Source organism: Chiloscyllium plagiosum, unplaced genomic scaffold (assembly GCF_037043375.1).
Source record: "Chiloscyllium plagiosum isolate Xiang-an unplaced genomic scaffold, Cpla_swu_hap1 HiC_scaffold_1, whole genome shotgun sequence".
In the NCBI taxonomy this organism is placed as follows: Eukaryota; Metazoa; Chordata; class Chondrichthyes; order Orectolobiformes; family Hemiscylliidae; genus Chiloscyllium; species Chiloscyllium plagiosum.
In genome coordinates, this window is record NW_028270139.1 from 109,993,441 (window position 1) to 110,008,152 (window position 14,712).

General features: G+C 42.1%; 1 protein-coding gene across 2 annotated transcripts in view; it reads left to right on the top strand.

Annotated features, from left to right (window-relative positions):
- Window positions 1-1,443: 1,443 nt before the first annotated feature.
- LOC122548496 (carbonic anhydrase 9) overlaps window positions 1,444-14,712 on the top strand; it is a 109,534-nt gene continuing 96,265 nt past the window's right edge. For both annotated transcript variants that reach the window (XM_043687227.2, XM_043687237.2), the window contains exon 1: window positions 1,444-1,694. In XM_043687227.2, the coding sequence (XP_043543162.1) occupies window positions 1,601-1,694 (94 nt within the window). In that variant the 5' untranslated portion in view covers window positions 1,444-1,600. The remainder of the gene's footprint in view (window positions 1,695-14,712) is intronic.

The following is a 14,712-nucleotide window of genomic DNA, read 5'->3' on the forward strand; positions in this document are numbered from 1 at the left end:
GTAAAGGTTTACTAGACTGATTTCTGTGATGGCAGGCCTGGCATATAAGGAGAGATTTTATTGATTAGGATTGTTGGATTCAGAAGAATGAGGGGAATCTGATAGAAACCTATGAAATTTTAACAGGACTGGACAGGTTAGATGCAGGAAGGATATTCCTGATGGTGAGGGAGTCCAAAGCCAGGGGACATAGTTTAAGATTAAAGAGTAAACCCTTTAGGACTGAGATGTGGAGAGATTTCCTTACCCAGAGAGTGGTGAGTCTGTGGAATTCACTACCACAGAAAATGTATTCAGAAAAAGACCTACTTGTTCCAATTAATTGTTTCCTGTCTGCGAACCAGATTTCCATCCATTTCTATATCCCACCTCCAATCCCATGTACTTTAATTTTACACATTAGTGTGTAATGTGGGATTTTGTTGAAAGTCTTTTGAAAGGCCAAATAAACCAAATCCACTGGCTCCCCCTCATCAACTCTATTGGTTACACCCTCAAAGAATTCCATTAGATTTAGCAAGCATGATTTCACCTTGGTAAATCCATGCTGACTGTGTCTGATTCTATCACTGTTTTTGCAGCTTTAAAATCATTGATAATGGACTATAACGTTTTCCCCACAACTGACACCAGACTCACTGGTCTATAATTCTCTGTTTTCTCTCTACATCCCTATTTAAATAGTGGGGTTACATTAGCTACCCTCCAATCTGTGGGAACTGTTCCACATCACAGTCTGAAGAATCTTGGAGGATAATCACCGATGCATCTACTGCTTCTAGAACCACTTCCTTAAATACTGTGGATTGCTGATTATCAGGATCTGGGGACTTAATGACTTTAAAAGTCATCAATTTCCCACAACGCAATTTCAGTTCCTGCCTCTCACTAAACCATGTTCCCCATCATTTCTGATCTTCAGCAACTGCAGTTCTTTGTTTTATTTCTGCAACTCTTCTCCTATTCTTCTCCACCGTTTTCTTCCTGTTAAAGAATATTCACCGTTGGCTGAGGTTTCATCCTCCTATTTATACCCTCCTTTGATCTATGCTTTTCCACTGTGAAACCACTGGGATTTATTTTGTCCAGTAAAAGTATTCAAATGCCATGTTTTGAAACTAATTGGTATAACACTGTTTCCTAGTAACACATTAATGTAGAAATTTAAAAATATAAATAGAATTAGTAAACAGGACAAGAAAATCTGCTGTTCCTCTTTAAAACACCCTAAAAAACATTACCTTTAATCCTGCACTTTGTTCCTACTATTGTATCAGTGTTGCACACTGTGTGGAATCGCATTACAGGCTGTAACTCTCAGCAAAGACTTATTTTTTGCCTGCCAAAATAATGCAATGTGGACACAAGGACGAAATATCACCTTTAATTGTTGTTAGGTATTTAAGACAGCATGCCTTTCACTTGACGTTTAACACAGAAAGCATTGGAGAAGGCAGAGCCACAGAAACAGAGATCACTCAGTGCTTAATGCTAGTGAGACCGTAAATTAGCTGAATAGATTTGAGACAGCCTTCAGAGTTGATTGCAAGCTCAATTCAGGCTTTTTAAGTGAAGGCATAATAGTAGAACGCTTTATATAATGCGCAGATTATTGTTTCTGATACTGACTCAGCTGTTAGCAACTGGTACATGTGATATAAGCCCAGGTCCTGAGCAAGAAGGAAAGCATGAAGGTAAGACAATTTGTTCCTAAGTCAGGAAATGTTTTATTTCAATTGATTTGAACAGTTGTACGAAGGGGAACAAATTGATTTCCTGTATTTGTTTCTGCAATCTCAGAAATGTACTTTCAGCAAATAGCTGTTAACAATGTCAAATTCTTTTTGATAAGAAAAGGAATAAAAGTTTAAAGATTTGTATAAGTTTAAATTATGTGTTGGAATTTTCGTTAAATTTTAACAAGAGGTGTGTGGAACTCAGTTACCGAGCCACCCAGTCAAATGTTTCAAAGGCAGACTGATACCTTAAAAGTATAAAACAATCTGACAGGACTTTTGTATATAGCTTCTGTACAGTGCAATCACTTCAGTTTGTGAAGGCTCAAGACTGCTCGAGAATTTAAATTGACCCTGTAAGTGCAAATGTATTTATTCACCTCCAAGTGATCATTTGTTGTTCGTATTGGTTACTAGCTGTTGCTGAATGTATACAATATGTTCTACTGTTTCCATATAATCAATTTTTTTCACTGATCAATTTATCTTGCATGGTCCTTGTAATAACATGCACAAATAAGAATCTACACAAGTACTTAAATAATCAGACATTTCAAAGAGTATAGGAGTTGGGATGTCCTGTTCTGCCTGTGCAGGACATTGGTTAGGCCATTTATGGAATACTTTGTTCAATTCTGGTCTCCCTGCTATAGGAAAGATGTTGTTAAACTTGCTAAAGTTCAGAAAAGATTTACAAGGAGTTTGCTGGGGTTGGAGGGTTTGAACTATAGAGAGAGGCTAAATAGGCTGGGGCTATTTTCTCTAGAGTGTTGAAGGATGATGGGTGACCTTATAGAGGTTTATAAAATCATGAGGGGCATGGATAGGATAAATAGCCAAGGTCCAAAACTAGAGGGCATAGGTTTAAGGTGAGAGGGAAATACTTAAAAGGGACCTGAGGAGTAAGCAGAAGCTGATGCGTGTATGGAATGAGCTGCCAGAGGAACTGGTGGAGGCTGATACAATTGCAACATTTAAAAGGCATCTGGATGGGTATATGAATAGGAAGGGTTTAGAGGGATATGGGCTAAATCCTAGAAACAGATTAATCTAGGATATCTGGTTGGCATGAACGAGTTGGACCGAAGGGTCTATTTCCGTGCTGTACATCTCTATGACTCTGACTTTCGTCATGGGTGTTCGTGTGCGCATGTATAGGAAAATGTATGAAAAGTAGTCAATTAAAGCAAATATAGAAAGAATAAACTCTTTTAAGCTATGGAAAATAATGCAGATGATCACCTGGCTTTGTACATCAAGATATCATCAACTATATTTTTAAAAATATTGCAAACCATTTTGGGGGGTATGAACATATGGACATTTTACCATATCAGGTAGATTTAAAAGATCCCACTGTTATTTGGAGAAGAGCAATCAAATTTTCCTGGTATCCTGGCCAACGTCACTCAGATTTCCTGGTTTGGTCTCATTGTCACTTATGGGATCTTGCTATGCTTGAGTAATCTGCCATGCTTCCTTACATTTTCACAATATGACCACTATACAGTAATAACTAGTTGTGAATAATTTTGAGGTTTTGAGGTAATGAAAATTCTGTATAAATATAGATAAGTATATATAGTGACACTGTGTAGCGCACACACACAACTATTTTGTCTTTAAGTTTAAATTCATACTTAATGCTTTTTTTTTGTTTTGTCTGTGTTGTAATCTCTTTCTCTACTCCTCTCTCTATGTTCTTCCTTCCTTGTTTGGATCTCATTTCAATTCAAGGCCTAAAATTGGTTAGGATAAAAAAAAAGCATCAACTGAAAATAGCCACTAACTGTCTTGGTGAATCTGAGAGCTTTTTGATATTGCGCGCTCTTAGTAGCTGTTTTGAAACCTGATCGGACAGTCATTTAAACTTTAAAGGGTTCTTTTCCACTTCTCTTTCTTCACTTGTCTTTCTCTTGAGTATATTAACTTGTGTTGATAGTTGAATGCTGGTGTGTTAACATGGAGTGGTTGAATTTAAATGGGTGCATTTAGCGGGAAGCAGAGATGAAATGCAGGACATAAACCGCTGAGGGGAGCTCTGTGTAAGGTAGGGCCATTTTACCTTGTGTCTTGCTTGAATAAAACAGGGCAGATTCCCACACACCCTTCTGGTAAGAGTGACATTATGGGTGGCAGACAGGGAAAACATTCCAGGCATAAAGGAATGATTCCTGACGTAAAATAAGCACTAGGGTGGGCAACTGGGAGCCAATCCATTTCCATGCTTCTGTGATGCTATTGCCAGGAGAGAAGACCAAGATTAGGGACATGTCCGGATAACTTGCAGATCCGGGTAAGGCCTTCCAGTTCCTCCCCATTCAGGAGGTTTCCAATGCAAATTAAATCCAGTTCACTAATCTTTCTCCAATCTCTCAGACAGCTGCCATGGTTCAGCTGTCCTGGTTGACACTTCAGTTGGCCTTCTGATTCTAAAAGTCAAAAACCTATGGCCGTGCTCATTAGACTGGGCTTCCAGGTTTGCAGAAGGGCCCAGCCACCTTTCCTGGTCTCCGATATATTAAGAAAGCTGTGGTGTGAGGATTTGGAGGCAATATTTGGGAGCAGTGGAAACAATCAAGGAAAGAAATTGCTCTGTTTTAAGAAGATCTTAAAATCTACTTGAGAGTTTCAAGGTATAAAGGGCAATTGCGAATTTAATAACCTGCCAAAATTAAAAACGTCAAAATCTGTAACAAATTTTGTCCTGTCCTAAGCCCACAAGACATAAGAGCAGAATAGACAATTCAGCCCATTGAGTCTGCTTGGCCGTTCAATGAGATCATGGCTGATCTGATAATCCTCAACTCCACTTTCCTGCCTTGGCCCATAACCCATGATGTCCTTATTGATTAAAAATCTGTCCACCTCAGCCCTGAGTATACCTGATAACCCAGCCTCTACAGTAATTAATTCCACAGATTGACTGCTCTCAGGAGAAATAATTCCTCCTCATGTCTGTCTTAAATGGGCCACTCCTAAATTCTGAATATCCAGTAGAATTGCATTTTTCTTGTGCTTAAAATGGGTCTTTATGAGGAATTAATTAATTCTTCAGAACACGCTTGGGTTTGTTATTGAAGCATCAAATATAGTTATCCCATCATAGGACTTGTGCAGTAATGAGCAGTGACCGCAGTCAGATCAAAGGCACCATACTGACAGCAGACTGCAGTACTCCATTGGCTGTAGGGTGCTTTGAGAACATCATGAATTTATGAAAGGCAATAAATAAATGCAATTTTTTTTTAAGTCTTTGCCTGAGACTGGTAGATGCTGAGTGACAAGTGATGGTTCAACCAACCCACCATAGAAAATGTTGTTGACTTTGGACTGAGAAGCACTTGCAGGAGAGTTATGAGATGCTTAATGGAGGAATTTCCATGAAAAGCTGCATGAGATTGGCTTTAGAGTGGCTAATCACACGCATAACCTGCCAGTGGTCATATAGCTGTAATTTCAGAACAAAGGGTCAGAAACTAATCCCAAAGAAAAGGTTTAGGCCTCCTCTCCCTCAGCTGAATACAAAAGATTATTACTCAGTGGTCTCCTTCTACCCTTGCCAGTTGGCCTTTCCTTGCATCAGTCTTCATGGTGGAAGACATGAGTGAATCTGGGGGCAGAGGTGTATTTGGTAGCCATTACCAAGGAGAAGGTGCTAGAAAAACTGAATGGTCTGAAAGTGGATAAATTACCTGGATCAAATGGACTACACCCAGTGTTCTAAGGATATAGCTGAAGAGATAATGGAGGCGTTAGTGGTGATCTTTCAGGAATCACTAAAGTCAGGGAGCATCCCAGAGGACTGGAAAATTGCTAATGTTACTCTCCTATTAAAGAAGGGAGTGGGGCAGAACATAGGAAATTACAGGCCAATCAGCTTAACCTTGGTCATTAGTAAGAAGGATGAGCTTTCTGAATACTTGGAAATGTATTGTAAAATAGGAGAAAGCTGAAAATGTGTTGCTGGAAAAGCGCAGCAGGTCAGGCAGCATCCAAGGAGCAGGAAAATCGACGTTTCGGGCATGAGCCCTTCTTCAGGAATGAGGAAAGTGTGCCAAGCAGGCTAAGATAAAAGGTAGGGAGGAGGGACTTGGGGGAGGGGTGTTGGAAATGCGATAGGTGGAAGGAGGTTAAGGTGAGGGTGATAAGGTGAGGGTGATAGGCCGGAGTGGGGGTGGGGGTGGAGAGGTCAGGAAGAAGATTGCAGGTTAGGAAGGTGGTACTGAGTTTGAGGGTTGGGACTGAGACAAGGTGGGGGGAGGGGAAATGAGGAAACTGGAGAAATCTGAGTCCATCCCTTGTGGTTGGAGGGTTCCTAGGCGGAAGATGAGGCGCTCTTCCTCCAGCCGTCATGTTGCTATGGTCTGGCGATGGAGGAGTCCAAGGACCTGCATGGGAGGGGGAGTTGAAGTGTTGAGCCACGGGTTGGTTGGGTTGGTTGGTCCAGGTGTCCCAGAGGTGTTCTCTGAAACGTTCCGCAAGTAGGCGGCCTGTCTCCCTCCAATCACAAGGGATGAACTCAGATTTCTCCAGTTTCCTCATTTCCCCTCCTCCCACCTTGTCTCAGTCCCAACCCTCGAACTCAGCACCACCTTCCTAACCTGCAATCTTCTTCCTGACCTCTCCACCCCCACCCCCACTCCGGCCTATCACCCTCACCTTATCACCCTCACCTTAACCTCCTTCCACCTATCGCATTTCCAATACCCCTCCCCCAAGTCCCTCCTCCCTACCTTTTATCTTAGCCTGCTTGGCACACTCTCCTCATTCCTGAAGAAGGGCTCATGCCCGAAACGTCGATTCTCCTGCTCCTTGGATGCTGCCTGACCTGCTGCGCTTTTCCAGCAACACATTTTCAGCTCTGATCTCCAGCATCTGCAGTCCTCACTTTCTCCTAAAATAGGAGAAAGTCAGCATGGTTTCATCCAGGGGAGGTCATGCCTGACAAATCTGTTAGAGTTCTTTGAGGAAGTAATAAGCAAGTTAGACAAAGGAGAGCCAATAGATGTTATCTACTTGGACTTCCAGAAGGCCTTTGACAAGGTGCTGTACAGGCAGTTGCTGAGTAAGATAAGGACCTATGGTTTCAGAGGCAAGGTGCTAGCATGGATAGAGGCTTGGCTGTCTGGCAGAAGGTAGAAAGTGGGAATAAATGGGTTCCTCTCAAGATGGCAATCAGTGACTAGAGGTGTTCCACAAGGCTCAATGTTGGAACCATAACTTTTTACTTCATACATTAATGATCTGGATGAAGGAACTGAGGGTATCCTGACTATATTTGCAGACGATACAAAGATAGGTGAAGGGGCAGGTAGTATCGAGGAGGCAGGGAGGCTGCAGAAGGATTTGGAGAGGTTAGGAGAGTTGACAAAGAAGTGGCAGATGGAGTACAACGTGGAAAAGTGTGAGGTCATGCACTTTGGTAGGAAGAATAAAGTGTAGACTATTTTCTAAATAGGGAGAAAATTCAGAAATCTGAAGTGCCAAGGATTTGGAAGTCCTAGTCCAGGATTCTCTTAAGGTTAGCTCTTGGTTGAGTCGATAGTTAGGAAATACGATGTTGGTATTTATTTGAGAGGACTTGAATATAAAAGCAAGGATGTACTTCTGAGGCTCTATAAGGCTCTGGTCAGGCCACATTTGGAGTATTATGTGCAGTTTTGGGCCCCATATCTCAGGAAGGATCTACTGCCCCCGAATCAGGTCCAGAGGATGTTCACAAGAATTATCTCAGGAATGAAAGGCTTATCATATGAGGAATATTTGAGGACTCTGGATCTATACCAAATGGAGGTTAAAAGGATGCTGGGGGATTGAATTGAAATTTTCAGAATACTGAAAGGCTTGGATAGAATGGCCATTGGAAAAATGTTTCCATTGGTGGGAGAGAGTAGGACCCGAGGGCACAGCCTTAGAGTAAAGGGAAAACCCTTTAGAATGGAGACAAGGAGAAAATTCTACAGCCAGAGCGTGCTGAATCTCTGGGATTCATTGCCTCAGAAGGCTGTGGAGGCCAGGTCATTGAGTATATTTAAGACAGAGATAGGGGTTCAAAGGTTACAGGGAGAAGGCAGGAGAATGGGGTTGAGAAACACATGAGTCATGATAGAATGGCAGAGCAAATTCGATGGGCCAAATGGCCTAATTTCTGTCCCTATGTCTTATGGTTTTCCTATGGTGCCAGAATGGGAAGCTGACTGAGTATTTGCATAAGTTCTGAATGATAAAACCTCCTGTACCTCACACAAGTGACGTTAGAATGGTTTGCTGGTTGCTTCTGCATGTGCAGGGCTGACTTCCACCTGGAGTTAAAAATGGGCTTTATCCAATTGATGCAAATTAGAATAAATCATGACCCGTAATAATTAAAGGCAATGCCAACCATGCATTGACCCACCAATTAACTGAATCAATTATAAAATAACAGCAGAAAATGCTGAAACAAAAACAGGTGTTGATGGAATAGCTCAGCAGGTCTGGCAGCATATATGGAGAGAAATCGCTCTGTTTCGGGTCCAATGACCCTTCTTCTGATCTAATAGAAAAGACTGGATTCGCTCAGGAGGCTGCCTTCATCTGTGGCAACAGGAAAGCAAATGTTTAAAATTGGAAATGCCTCTAAGCAAAGTGAGGAAACGGGGGGACCAGAGGATACATTATGATGCCTTGTGGTATTTTTGGGTTGATGGTGCAAAAAGTGATGGTCGATTACTTCAAAAACAATGTCTGGTCGAGGTGTAACTGGAATGTGTAGAGTCACCACCAAGCATTGCTAGGGGCTCAGTGCTGACTCTGGAAAGCTGTAAAATGCCCATTTAAAAGATCTTGTGTTGAGATTATTAGAACAGTTTAGAAAACCATGTTCAGACACATCAGACTAGTAGTGGAGTGAAGAATAAAAATGATGGGCTATTGGATGCTTTGGTCATTGCTTGAGGACTGAATGAGTGACTGCTTGACAGAACATCTCCAATGTGCATTTATGCCTGCTGCTAAACCATGCTCAACCAAATCTTGTGCTTGGACTCAAATCATGCTATTATAAAGTGCGCCTGACATAAAATATACAACAACATTGAGATTATGCTTGGTTTCCCCCCAGAGTAGAGTTAGCTCCGAATGCAGTATTGTAAGTTAAAAGACCGAGAACTCAACCACCGTTTATTTGGAAGGACTAGTTGGCACCTCGAATGCTGAGAGGGAAGGACGTAAAAGAGCAGATGCTGCACCTCCTGTGTTTCCACGGAAGGATGCAATGGGGAGGTGTAGATAGGTTTGGGGGAATGATAATAGCAGACATGTGGGAAATGGAACAGAAATAGTTGAGGGCCCTATGGTGAGGATAATCCTCTGTTAAGAAAAGGGAAGGTTTAGTATAGTAAACTGCACGACCAAAACAATTGGGAGAATGGAGTATAGTCCTTTTTGGGAAGCCAGACAGGAGGAACATTGGAAAATGAGAAAGGAAACCAAGCATAATCTCAATGTTGCTGTATATTTTATGCCAGGCGCACTTTATAATAGCATGATTTGAGTCCAAGCACAAGATTTGGTTGAGCATGGTTTAGCAGCAGGCATAAAAGCTATATTTTAGGAACAAATTTTGACTTAATGGAGATGAGAGATGTGGAAAGGCAAAGATGTTTAGGCAAGGAATTCCAGGGTTTAGTGCCTCAGCAGCTGGTCAACACGAAAGCCATTTGCCATATGCCAAGACCTCTGGTTCTGCAATTAATGGTTCAGTTTTTTAAACTTCTCACGCAGAAGCAGGCTTATAAGCAACATGGTCTGGATATTTTAAAAAGGCTTAACAGGCAGGAGAAAGTATGTGAAGTGTCATATCTCAGATTCAGTCAGACCCTTTGGATTGATTACAGAATGTGGCCCTACAGCTGCATAAACATTTCAGTGTTTTTGTCTTTTCTAATGGGAAGTGATGCAAAGGAATAAGAAAGAAGGAAGAGAAGCAAAATAGATACCTAAAGAAAGAATGAAAGACTGGTGAACCTGTCTCAGGATAGTCGAAAGCATCCCATCACTCTGTATCTCTTTAGTAGCCTCGTTAAGAAATAATATGTAAAGTACGATTTTCTCTTTTGGGGAGAGGAAGTTTATCACTTAGATTTTGTCACTTGTGAAGTATGAAGTTTTCAACAGTAACTTGATATAGTTGTATTCTACAGTAGCCATTATTATTCATCAACAGTAGAATTAAAATCATATTTCAAGGATCCTGATTTAAGATTTTCAGGCATTGATCAATTCAAGCAAGACTTCATCAAAAACAATAGATCTTCCTGTTTTGTTTCATCCATGGGTATCTGGCTGTGTTCTGCGGGAATAAACAGCTATCACTTGACCTGTTGACTTTAACAGATGGAACAGATGTACTACTAAGACTTTATAAAGCTCTGGTTAGGCCCCATTTGGAGTACTGTGTCCAGTTTTGGTCCCCACACCTCAGGAAGGACATACTGGCACTGGAACATGTCCAGCGGAGATTCACACGGATGATCCCTGGAATGACAGGTCTAACATATGAGGAACGGCTGAGGATACTGGGATTGTATTCGTTGGAGTTTAGAAGATTAAGGGGAGACTTAATAGAGACGTACAAAATAATACATGGCTTGGAAAAGGTGGATGCTAGGAAATTGTTTCAGTTAAACGAGGAGACTAGGACCCGTGGACACAGCCTTAGAATTAGAGGGGGTCATTTCAGAACAGAAATGCGGAGACATTTCTTCAGCCAGAGAGTGGTGGGCCTGTGGAATTCATTGCCACGGAGTGCAGTGGAAGCCGGGACGCTAAATGTCTTCAAGGCCGAGATTGATAGATTCTTGTTGTCTCGAGGAATTAAGGGCTACGGGGAGAACGCTGGTAAGTGGAGCTGAAATGCGCATCAGCCATGATTGAATGGCGGAGTGGACTCGATGGGCCGAATGGCCTTACTTCCACTCCTATGTCTTATGGTCTTATGGTCTTATGGACCAAAGCAGACTGTTCACATAATTGTCTTCTTTCTGCATTCTATGGTTTTATGGCTAGCATTCGCAAAACTATGCACATGAAGTGACAAGAATACAGAACATGCTACCACGTGGAGAGGTTGATGTGATTGGGCACCAATTCATCCAGGATGTCTCTTGATGAAATGAGAGGGAGAAGGGGTTACAGAAGAAGTCGTTGGAGAAGGAAGGATGGAATTATTCACTCGGGGCTTTGCAAAGCCCCTGTCCATGGCCTTGTGAGCTGACAGAGCTTCATGGTGGCAGGCTACGCAAAGCCCCCTCCCCTACTGCCAGCCCCACCTCCATACCAACAGTCGCCATGGCAACAAGGCCATAGTGCAGCTGTAGGCCTCCTTGAGGAGGTGCTCCCTCCTCTACAATAGTGGTCTGGGAGCCCTGGCAATTTTGATTTTACCCATTTTATGAATTGGTGCTGAGAATCTTTCTCTTGCCTGCCCACCAAGCTGTCAGTGCCTCAGGGCTACAGAAACTTGTATTACCCCGCCAACATCCAGGCAGGCCAAGTCACCATAATTGCTCAGGGAGTACATCCTCTAACCATTTGTCGGATCATATAAAAATCGGGTGCAGGACCACGTCTGACATTATGTAGTCAGGAATCATATTTGATTCCAAAATTGGGTCTTGGTCTCAAAACAAAAATGCTGCCTCTAAAATTTTATAACATTTAAACCTTCAAAACAGTACCATCAGTCTAACCTCAAACTTGGCACCACATCCACACAATATTTCATGAGTACAGCCTTTTTGGAATGTGAATGCCTTCTAAAATTTTATTACAGAATTATTAGATTAGATTAGATTCCCTACAGTGTGGAAACAGGCCCTTCGGCCCAACAAGTCCACACCGACCCTCCGAAGAGTAACCCACCCAGACCCATTTCCCTCTGACTAACACACCTAACCTATTGGCAATTTAGCATGGCCAATTCACCTGACCTGCACATCCTTTGGACTGTGGGAGGAAACCGGAGCACCCGGAGGAAACCCACGCAGACACGGGGAGAATGTGCAAACTCCACACAGACAGTTGCCTACCGGAAGCAGTATACTTGCTTAGAATTTGTTCAATGAATCTTTGTCAACAAGCAATGAGGTCTGTCTCAAGATTACCCATGTAATCACACCCAATATTCTTGTGGGGGAAGCCTGGAATGAGGGAAAGGTGCTTTGGGATAGCATGGTGGCTCAGTGGTCAGCACTGCTGCCTCGCTTCACCAGGAGCCTGAGTTCGATTCCACCCTCGGGTGACTCTATGTGGAGTTCGCATATTCTCCCCGTGTCTGGGTGGGTTTCCTCCAAATGCTCTGGTTTACACCCACAGTCCAACGATGTGGAGCTTAGGTTGATTGGCCACACTAGATTACCCTGTAGTGCTGGAGGATGTGCAGGCTAGGTGGGTTAGCATGGAAAATACAGGGTTACAGGGATAGGGTGGGTCTGAGTGGGATGCTCTTCAGAGAGTTGGTGCGGACATGATAGGCCATACAGCCTGTTTCCACACTGTATAGGGATTCTATGATGCTGAGTGGTGTCCTCCAGTTGGGAAAGTAAAACATACAATAGTTTCGCTGTTACTTTCTGAAAAATCTAAAGGAGAAATCATGCTCAAAAGTATCTCCCCAAATATCACCACAAAATAATTAACACGCATATTAAGAACAAGTTTTAAAGTCTCAGGAGTTGATTGAATAGCTGATAGTGCTATTACTGTTGCTGAGCATTATTCCTTTGTTATCTTTTAACCATGCTGTCAAATGTAAAATTTACATACATCACAACAAAGGGTAAAGAACACTTTTACTGAATTAGAAACCTGTTACTGAATATTGGGACTTAATCATCTTCAAAATGCATCTGGTATTTCTTGATATATAAAACTGTAAAGTTGTAGATAATTGCCAATTCTGCACTATTGGATTCTGGGCAATACTGCCCTTGAAGGTGGTGGTGAACTGCCTCATTGAATTGAAGTCCATCGGGTGTAGGTAAATCCACATGCTTTTAGGGAAGGATTCTGATCCAGTGACAATGAGGAGTGGCAATAGAATGCTGAGTGGCTTGGACAGGAATCAGCTGGTGATGCTGTTATGAATATGCTGCCCTTATCCTTGCAGAGGATATGGGTTTGGAAGGTGTGTTTGGGAGGTGGGGGGGAACTGTGATGAGTTGCTGTGGTATAACTTGCAGATGATAAGGACTACTGGTACTTTGCATTGGTAAAGCAGTGATTGTTGAAAGTGGCTGGTGGAATGCCACTGTGGACTGCTTTGTCTTGGATAGTATTGAATTGTGTTATTGAAGCCGTAAATGAAGTGCATTCTACTGCATTCCTGAATTATGCTTTATGAATAATGGTCAGCGACTGGCAACTGAGATGAGTTTTTAATGTAACTATTATGCTTAATCATAAAACTTAGAACATAGAACATTACAGCGCAGTACAGGACCTTCAGCCCTCGATATTGCGCTGACCTGCGGTACCAATCTGAAGCCCATCTAACCTACACTATTCCATTTTCATCCATGTGTCTATACAATGACCATTTAAATGGCCTTAATGTTGATGGGTGTACCACTGTTGCAGGCAGGACATTCCATGCCCCCATTACTCTCCATGTAAAGAAACTACCTCTGACATCTGTCCTGTATCTATCACCCCTCAATTTAAAGCTATGTGTCTTCGTGTTAGCCATCACCATCTGAGGGAAAAGGCTCTCAATGTCCATCCTATCAAACACGCTGATTATCTTATATGGCTCAATTAAGTCACCTCTCAACCTTCTTCTCTTTAACGAAAACAGCCTCAAGTCCCTCAGCCTTTCTTCATAGGACCTTCCCTCCATACCAAGCAACATCCTAGTAAATAGGTGAAAGTGAGGACTGCAAATGCTGGAGATTAGAATCGAGAATGTGAAGCTGGAAAAGCACAGCAGGTCAGGCAGCATCCGAGGAGCTGGAGAATCGACATTTCAGGCAAAAGTCCTTCATCAGGAGCATCTTAGTAAATCTCCTCTGAACCTTTCCAAAGCGTCCACATCCTTCCTATAATGCAGTGACCAGAACTGTGAAGAAAGTATTTATTGCATGGGGTAGAATACATTCTGGTCTAAAAAAATTGCCCTGTGTCTAAGCATCAACATACTTTTTTCCCCTTTGGCAGGATTTAATTTTTCATTTCACATTTTTATGGAATTAGGAAGCTGGGTGTGTAATTCAGTCTAGTGCAAATAGAGAAGGCACAGAAATTGGCAATTAGTTTGCAATAGACAATGACTAACAGATAAAAACAATGACTGCAGATGCTGGAAACCAGATTCTGGATTAGTGGTGCTGGAAGAGCACAGCAGTTCAGGCAGCATCCAAGGAGCAGTAAAATCGATGTTTCGGGCAAAAGCCCTTGGGAAAAAAGTATACTTAGACACAGGGCAATTTTTTAGACCAGAATGTATTCTACTCCATGCAATAAATACTTTCTTCACAGTTCTGGTCACCGCATTATAGGAAGGATGTGGACGCTTTGGAAAGGTTCAGAGGAGATTTACTAAGATGCTCCTGATGAAGGACTTTTGCCTGAAACATCGATTCTCCAGCTCCTTGGATGCTGCCTGAACTGCTGTGCTCTTCCAGCACCACTAATCCAGAATGACTAACAGATAATAGATCACTTGTCCTTTGATTTTCATTGGGAACAGATAGTCTCTATGCTTGCTTGTAGTGTGATCCATGCAGACCATTAGGAATTGTCCTCATACAAGAATCTAATGTGTGAGTAAAACATATGTCAATTCAAGTGCATCAAAACTGTAGAGAAAGAATGTCTTTTTATTGCATTTTCATGGCATCATGCCATCATAAAATGTTTGCAAATCAATGATTTACTTTAAAAGCAGTCTGTGTTGAAATGCAAGGCAACTAAAACAGCTCCAAATTTTCTCAAA